Source organism: Marmota monax, unplaced genomic scaffold (genome assembly GCF_021218885.2).
Source record: "Marmota monax isolate L192 unplaced genomic scaffold, Marmota_monax_Labrador192_F-V1.1 WCK01_AAM20220418_F8-fsc00041, whole genome shotgun sequence".
In the NCBI taxonomy this organism is placed as follows: domain Eukaryota; kingdom Metazoa; phylum Chordata; class Mammalia; order Rodentia; family Sciuridae; genus Marmota; species Marmota monax.
Genome location: NW_026695238.1, coordinates 13,198,405 through 13,207,124, shown reverse-complemented (window position 1 = coordinate 13,207,124; position 8,720 = coordinate 13,198,405). Strand labels below are relative to the sequence as shown.

Below are 8,720 nucleotides of genomic sequence, written 5' to 3'. Positions count from 1 at the left end.
TTGTCTGTGCAAGCGTCTAAGAGCCAGTCCCCAAGAGCCAAGAATCGTCAAGGCTTCAAACAGCCTCTGGAAGCTGAAAAACAATCACTGAAGGGCTTAATATAAGATTTGAATCAATGAAAAGACATGATGTGATCCCTTATAGAAAGATTGGATACCTTTAATCGTAATTTTCACTCTAAATTACTCAATTAGAGACTTGGGTAAGACAGTTTTAAGTTTTATTAAAAAAAAGGAACAATAACAATAATAAAAAATGAAAAAAGAATTGTGACATGAGGTTATTTGTACAGGAACAGGCAGAGTGAATAGAGGACCATCAGAGCACCATGTCACTAGTGACACAACCAGAGGGTCCCCAGGGGGTACGCAGACATGGACTATGTTAACATAATAATGTGCTTAAACTGACAGATGCTCTCGCTTGTTTCTTGGATTGAAAAAATGTTTTTGAAATACTTCTCAAATATGGCTTCTATCTTAAGAGGCAGCTGGATGAATTTGTGGTTCTGGAAAAGCAAAAACAATAACCTTCTTAGCCATTGTTCAATGAGCCTAGACTCCCAGTCTCAGGTACTCCAGAGCCTCATTTAGACTCCTTCAGACGTCAAGTGAGAATCAACCCAGTCAAGAGGAGTTTATATTCCCTGATAGCTTGATTATTTCTTTTTGTTGGGAAGACAGAGAAGCAAAAAATAGCACTACAGGTTGAATGTCCTTCATCTGAAATGCTTGGGATCAGAAGTGTTTTAGATTTTTTTTTTCAGATTTTGGAATATTAGGATGTACATAATGAGATGTTTTGAGGATAGAACCTGAGCCTAAACACAAACTTCATTTATGTTTCATATAAACCTGCTATGGATAGCTCAAAGGTAATTATATGCAATATATTTAATAACTTTATACATGAAACAAAATTTCATGCTGTGGAATTTTTCACCCATGATGTCATATTGTCCCTCAAAACATTTCAAATTTTGGACTATTTCATATTTTGAATTTTGATGTTCCACCTGTAGATCACGCTCTAATTCTTATTCAGAAAATCATCAATTTAATTTTTTAAAACATTCTTGCTATTTGATTTTTTTTTGCTATTTGATTTTTAAAGACAATATTATTCATAACAGCAAAATATTGCAGAAATATCCAAGGCCAATCAATGGTGTCTTCTTATTTCCTTCACTGTTATTCTTTGGAAATCCTTGTTAGCTTTTCGATAATGGCACCAGGAAATTCTGATGGAAAGTGTTATGGTTTGTATGTGAGGTGTCCCCCAAAAAGCTCATGTGTAAGACAGTGCAAGAAGGTTCAGAGGACAAATGATTGGGTTGTAGGAGTCTTAACACAATCAGTGATTTAATCCCCTGATTGGGATTAACTGAGTGGTAACTGAAGTGGTGGGGTGTGGCTGGAGGAGGTGGGAATTGGGGCGTGGCTTTGGGTGTCTATTTGTATCTGCAGAGTGGAGTCTCTGCTTCTTGATCACTGATGTGAGCTGCTTCCCTCCGCCACACTCCCCAGCTATGATGTCCTGCTTCACCTCAAGCCCCAAGGAATGGAGCCATCTGTCAACCTTTGAAACTGTGAGCTCTCAAATAAACTTTTCCTTCTCTATAGGTGTTCTGGTCAGATCCTTTGGTCACAGCAGTGAAAAAACCTGACTAAAAAGAAATCCAAGATTTTGAAATTTGAGAAATTCAGTTTGCTATCTTCTTTTAGAGAAGAGCAAGACTAGATGCCTTTAAAATACACTTCTACTTCCTGTGGAAGATAATGGGTCTGCAGGGGCAGTTCTTCATGGGCAAGAATCAATAGTCTCCAAGCGAGCGGACTCGGAGTCCTAGCGTGGTGTCTGCAATGGCATCTGCTGGTTTGTTGTTATTTTTCCCACTTGTGCCACAGGGCTCTTAGAATATTTCCAGAATTTTTGCTGCTATAGGCTTGCCACATGGGAGGGCAACTTTACCTGATATAAAATGAAAGGCAAAGTTACTTAAAGAGAAGGGTTAGCAGGGGACCACTCACTCTGTAGAAGGCCTTGTTGTTCAGAAAGATGAGGCGCATGTCCCGCACAAACCCCTCCACTCGGTGGTACTTCTTCTTATTCAGCCTTTCCTTGACCTTGTTTAACCACATGTGCTCCTGGGGGTCTTGAGTCTGTTGAGGAGAACATGGAGCGGGGGCCATTAGCATGGTCCAGGCCTGCCTCCCACACATCCCAAACACTACGGTCTGAACGTTTGTGACCCCACTTTCTCCGATTTTTGTTCCAAAATGCTAACCCTCGAATGATGGTGTTAGGAGGTGAGTCTTGGGGAGCTAATTATGTTAGGAAGGTGGAGCCCTCAAGAGTGGATTTGTGTCCTTATTAAGACTCCAGGAGGTCCCCCCCTTCTTTCCACTAGGTGAGAACACAGTGAGAAGTGGCCCTCTGTAGCTTCTCCAGAACCCCCCAGGCACCCGGGCCTCAGACTTCCAGATAAATTTCTGTTGCTTCTAAACCCATTAGTCTGTGGTAATTTGTTAGGACAGACTGAACAAAGACAAGGCAAAGATGATGGGAGCTTGGACTCATAGGATTCAGATCACAAGTTTGACTAATGCAAGTTTCTGGCTTTGTTGCTGTTACTTACATAATATGGTTCTTGGGCAAAAAAGGCACTTTGTGAATAACAATAGACCTTCAATAGGATCAGCTCACATTTCTGTAAAAGACAGAGGAGATTTTAAGGAAAAGGTAGCATGGAGAGAAAGAGCCTGAAGGCAGTCTAGAGAGAATGCATGGCTCTCAGACCTGCGGGCTCTTTGAAATAAAAAGGGAATGGGGATTTTCTCTGGAATGTGAATTTTGGTGGTAGGTCAAGTAGTCAAAACACATCACGGGCCAGTGATTGCCATGGAGCACCATTTCTCCCACCTCTGCCAGTCTGTGCTTCTCTGTGTGAACAGAAAGGAGGGAGCTTCAGGGTCACACTGACTTACCAGCTGTTCCTCAGGCAGCATAGGCCTCTTCAAGACCTCAGATTCCAGATGACATGGTTGGCTTTCTGGGTGCTTTTCCCAGGCTTTTGTCCTGCATAAGGTGCAACTCCACTGGCTCCTGAGAGGTCAGGTGTAAAGTGAGCAAGGGCACCGTCTGTGAACCAGCCACTGTTCCCATGGCTGCTAAAGTTCAAGAGTGTCTAGTAGTTTCTGCCATGTATCCAACGTCCATATAGCCAAGGACATCCCCTTCCATCAATAGTGGTCACAGGGTGACAGTGTGTTGACTGAGATGTCCCAGGGAGTGGTGGACTCTTGTTCACCTCAAAACTTGGAATTCCCATCTGAGTCACTGTGAGCCTTGGTCAACTATTGGAATTTAGTACTTTAAGCCCAGAAGTTCTGGAACTTGATGAGTCAATCAGACCTTAGTTGAAATCAGGAAACCAGCTCCCATTTCTCAATTGGGCAGAGTAAGCACAGCGCACAGGCTAAGGCAGCCTCTCCTCTATCTGTGCCAGAGCTGTACCTAGAATCTGAGCTGCAGAAACTTCTTGGAAGGGAAATCTACTGACAGGGTGTCAGATGGCTTCCATTTGCCCCAGGATTCATTCTCTAATCTCTTCCAGGTTCTAGGAGGTGCTAGGAGGATCTTGGTAAATCAGGTGGACACAATGACCCATCCTAGCAATGTCAGCCTCTTCTTGGCCACCCAATGCTTACTCAAGGGGCCCATTATGTGCCCATGGTGAAGAGATGGGAACTATAAGTGGGTTGGACAAAAGAGCTTCTGTTTTCTGCCTCTGCAGATTGCCCAACCAGTCAAAAGCAGAGGCTTAAACTGATCCTCTGAGATGTTGTACTAGGAGCAGGGGACCACATCACAGAAGGGCAGTGCTCTGTCCCCACAGGGACAGTCACATTCCTGGTAGAGATCATTCTCCTGGCCACCGTAATTCTGCCCACAAAACCATTCCCAGAACCCCTTATCGACCTCTGTGGAGTCATGCACCCCATCACCTCTGTCCAAATACACTCAGCAAAAGAAGTGCATCCCAGGGGGTTAACACCGACAGAAGTCATGGGTCTTTTTAATGTGACCGGTTACCCAGACTTCAATTGGCTTGATAGACTGTTGGGCTGGACTTCTGACGGCTCATTACAGAACCAGCTTGATCAACTTTGCAATGTTCCCACAGCAGATGATATATGCCTAACATCAGCAGTCAGTTTCTGATATTACTGCCTGTCAGAGTGCACGGTCTGGGAACCAAGTAGAAGAGGTGGGAGTGACAGGCAGCTCTTACTACTATACCCAATAGGGGCTGGGATTGTGGCTCAGCGGTAGAGCGCTTGCCTAGCATGGGCGGGACCCGGGTTCGATCCTCAGCACCACATAAAAATAAAGGCATTGTGTTGTGTCCATCTACACCTAAAAAATAAATATTAAAAAAAAGAGGTGGGAGTGACAGCTCTTACTATTATACCTAATAACCACTTGCAAAGAACTTTTGCTTTCCATGAAATCTACTGTTGCCAGCACCATTAAATAGCTCTGGATGATGCTTTTGGATCTTGAGATGCTAAGCATCCTGCTCCTTCTGCATCAGGGTGCACCCTACCAGTGACAGAAGCTCTGCAGGATATGTGTGCATGGTGAAAGGAACCATACCCCAAGAAGAAAGGACAAGGGGTGTGGATGAAGGTGCTTTACCAACCTCTGAGCATCTACTGGTGGGATGTGGCAGTTCTGATGGTATGATCTTGAACAAGTATTGCAGAAGACCAGCTGTTTCTCTTGGCGGCATACTTCGCACTTATTTGAGTTTTTTTGCTAGAAGGGAAATGGTGTAGACATCACTGGGATTTGTGAGACCCAGAAAGTTAACACGTTGGGATTCCAGAGTGTGTGGGCTTTCCATGTACCAAGGTGACGCTTATAAACCTCTCTCCTCAAAATATTAAGAAACAATATTGAGTGGAGATTTTATAAGAGGACATTCTGGTCTACCACAAAGTTCAGAAGACAGTTGCTATGTGCCACACCAGAATATTTTTCTTCATGAAAACAATGATTCTGACATGGAATAGCTTGCAACAATAGCATCAAAAAAGGATGAATTAAAAATAATCTGATATACTTATTATGTGTCTGGTAAAGTCTGGTCCAGGAACACAGTGTCTTATCTAGTTGTCTATTTTTAAAATTGACTCAACGAAGGGTGAGTCAATTAAATTAATGAAATTTAATGAGATGGAATAAACTTCTGAGACATCATTGTATCCCATAGTCTTGGCCATAAGCTTCCCAGGAGTTGAAGAAAGGGTCTGGTAAGAAGGCCCTAGACTATGGGTTCTGTGTCTGGTGGGCCCTGGACCTGTGGCAGTACCATTGGGTGGAAGGACCATGGGTGCAGATGACCAGGTGAGTGCCAGGGAGGACAGGTTCTGGGGATCTGGAGGAAGATCCCCCATGACTCAGCCAACTTGGCATGTGAGGTGTGGAACACCATTTCTAATGTCCAAGGAGTATGGTCATGGCGACTGCCCAGGGTTGAAGACTGAGACTCTACCCTCATTTTCTGTGCCCAGGAAAGAGATGGTAAACTTGTTCTATAAAAGGAAGATGGCTGGGCCCAGAAAATTGGCCAGTACTGAATTTCAGACCAATCTCAATTTATATGACCTTTAGCCAGATTTAGTTTCATTTAGTTAAGAATTTGACAGTATCTATCAGGATTGTGGAGAGACTCACACATGTTCAAAATGACAGAATTTGTAGGTCACGATAGAAATTGGCTAAGGAAGGAGCTCACTGTTAAGCAAGGGAAATTACATTTCCCCTCTCTTTTTTGGTGAAAATTTACATAACAACTAACATTGGAGCCCTACATGCTATAATTTCTGGGTATGGGGGCCATGTGTCTATGTTAGAGAACTACCCTGACGGATGGGCCCTGCCTCCTCTCCTGGAACCATCTGAGCAGAAAGAGAAGAGTTCAAGGAGAACTAACTGTCTGGAGAGACGTGGGTAGTGCCTCTAGCCCTGGCTGAAATACCTGCACCCTGGGCTGGAAGGAGGAATGCACATGCTCATGTGACCATCTAGTAGTGAGGCTGGGGTGGGGATTCTGGTGGGTGGGGAGGAGGTGGGGAGGTGACAGGGAGCACGGTTCCATGTCTTCACAGTTCTCAGGTGGGACCTCTGTGTCTAGTCCTTCTAGAAATACTCTCTCTGCACCGTTCCATGATACCCCGTTCTCTTGGGGTCTTCTCTAACACTCTGTCTTTCTTTTCAGGTTCTGCCCTTGGAACGTGGGGATTCCTTGGGACTCTGTCCAGCGTCCTTTGTTCATTTCATTCTTCTCAACAACCAGCTCCTTCCATGACCAAACTCACCATGTGTGTCCCAGGACTTTTAGACCTGTATCCTGGTCTCCTTTTGAGCCTCCAAACATTAAAACTCTGCTCTTTGTCCTAGTGAAATGCATTTTGTCATGTCTAAAACCCATCCTGGAACAATATCCATTCCTTGTCTTCCTGTGTCACATCTGCTCCTCATTTATGCTCCTCATCTCCCCACAACCCACCCAGAAGCCTGGAAGAGAATTCTGATTCCTCCTGGTCTCCATCTCAGGGATCCGACCCTACCCCTGTCCTGCTGATTCTAATTTTAAAATATCTACCTCTTTCTCGGTGCTTCTGTAAGGTCTGCTGCTATGAGGGTGTAGAGCAAAATGCCAAAGCAAAATGCCCTGCTATTTGGGTTTAAAGTCATTAGTAGTCATTCCTGAGCCCAGTGAGTTGAGATGATTTATTTATAATTTCTAATTTCTCTTGATCTTATAAATTCAAGATAAGAAGAGAATCAAAAGTCACCCATATGAGCAAATTCTAGGTGGCAAGATGTATCTGGCCAATGTGTTCCCTTTCAATAAGAAAACTTGAGTGGCCTGTTAGGGAAATCATTGGGCACACCTCCAAGGACTCCCAAGGTCACCCTTGCATAGAGCCCGGCAACCATTTTTCCTTTTTGTCCTAACAGGTGAGACTTGTGCATGCTGACCATTATTTTTAGGTTTCTGGGTCAAGATTCCTGAGTATCATCTTATAAATACAGGGCAAGTGGGCCTTGAGAAAGAATGATTACTACAGGCAAATCCCATGCTGGAGTTACATGGTGTAGGAAGCCTGCAGACTTAAGGTTTCCTTCCTTCTTTCCTTCTTTCTTTCGTACTTTATTTTATGATGGTGATAAAAACCAGGGACTAGAGTGTGCTAGGCAAGTGCTCTACCATTGAGTCGCATCCCTGTCCCTCTCTTTAATCTTCTTAGGAAGAAAAATTTGTTCTTTTGCTCAGCAGTGGTTTCTAATCTGCTGTAGAATAGAGTCACCAGGAAGTTTTTAAAAAATTCAGGGCTGGGGTGTGGCTGAGTGGTAGAGTGTTGGACTGGTATATGAAAGGTTCTGGGTTAGATCCCCAGCAAAACACACACACACACACACACACACACACACACTTTAGATGGCCTGGGGCTCCAGGACCAGAGATTTTTCAACTCAGTGATTCTGGGTTGGTGGCGAATGTGCTCAGGTGGCTCTAATTCACAGTCATCAGGTGAGACCTCTGGGTCTAAGGCAATAGTATCTGGATCAGCAGCATCAATATCACCTGGACGTGTTAGAAGTCCACCGTCTTGGGTTCTACCCCTCAGGTGCTGTATCAGGGGCCAGGATGGGACCCAGCCAGCGGTGGCCTGCCTGGCTCCAGGGGGATATCACACACACTACAGATGGAGCAGCCCTGGTCTACAGCCACTCACAATAGGGGCTGCGCTAAAGAAACTAACAGAGGAGCTTTGGAAAATCATCATTCTCGGGAAGCACATTAAACCAATGACATTAGAATCTGGGGGGTGACCCCCACCCCTGGTGATTGCAATGTGCAGACAAGGTTTTCTTCTGAGCAAGGGCTGGGCTTGAAGAAGGGTGAGGACATCCTCACTGCAACAGTTGCCTTTTCATCTTCACAGAGGGTTTGACTATGGGCTGCAAGAACCATGACTGTTGTCAATCAAGTTATCCAGACTCCAGATGTGAGAGCTCTTCAACCACTGAAGGGTCCCAGCTCCAGCACAGGAACACCGGCTGTGTTGAGGTACCTAGATCTTGTTAGGGCAGTGCATTTGACAGCAAACCAGAGGGCACGGCAACCCCCACTTTTTATCCCTCTTGCTGGCATCCTGCATCAGTCCAGCTGCATAGCATTCTATAATGAGAGGTGTCCCCTGCAGTTGTGCAAACACCAGACCTACCTAAAAGGTGCATCTCATTTTCATGAAAAGAATCCAGGTGTGATTTGGCTTAGAAAGAGGAGTCATCTATGATTTGGGCAGACCCCAAAGCAGGCAGCATTATGGCAAGCCGAAAATGGACAGGATGCATGGGAACAGAATGCTTTGCACATTATTAAGCACCAGCCAAGCAGTTTGAATAAAAGCGCCCTGTGATTTGCTGAGTGGTGATGGTTTTGTCCTAACCAGCTACAGTACTCCCGATGGCTCCCTTGAGACTGGCCACAGGGGCTCCAAGAAGGAGCCACTTGCTCTGTTGTGCATATCTATGCATGATTAAGGACAGGGTCCAGGGTCCACACTTCGAATTGCCAGCTGGGCCCAGCCTGTTCCCTCAGGATGATACTGAAGACCATCTTGAGCTCTTTGCCTGCATC

The 8,720-nt window shown here is 44.9% G+C and overlaps 1 protein-coding gene across 21 annotated transcripts in view; it reads right to left on the bottom strand.

The window, feature by feature from the left end:
* Positions 1–204: 204 nt before the first annotated feature.
* The window catches only part of LOC124089757 (nuclear body protein SP140-like protein), a 98,383-nt gene continuing 89,867 nt past the window's right edge, over positions 205–8,720 (bottom strand). For 18 of the 21 annotated variants that reach the window (XM_058577526.1, XM_046439987.2, XM_058577529.1 and 15 more), the window contains 5 exons: positions 4,707–4,822; positions 2,989–3,106; positions 2,640–2,711; positions 2,032–2,163; positions 205–509 (listed from right to left, as the gene is read on the bottom strand). In XM_058577526.1, coding sequence (XP_058433509.1) covers positions 381–509; positions 2,032–2,163; positions 2,640–2,711; positions 2,989–3,106; positions 4,707–4,822 — 567 coding nt within the window. In that variant the 3' untranslated portion in view covers positions 205–380. Of the gene's footprint in view, positions 510–2,031; positions 2,164–2,639; positions 2,712–2,988; positions 3,107–4,706; positions 8,138–8,720 lie in introns of those variants that run through there. The other 3 variants (XM_058577542.1, XR_009226316.1, XM_058577544.1) reach the window with 3 other exon arrangements.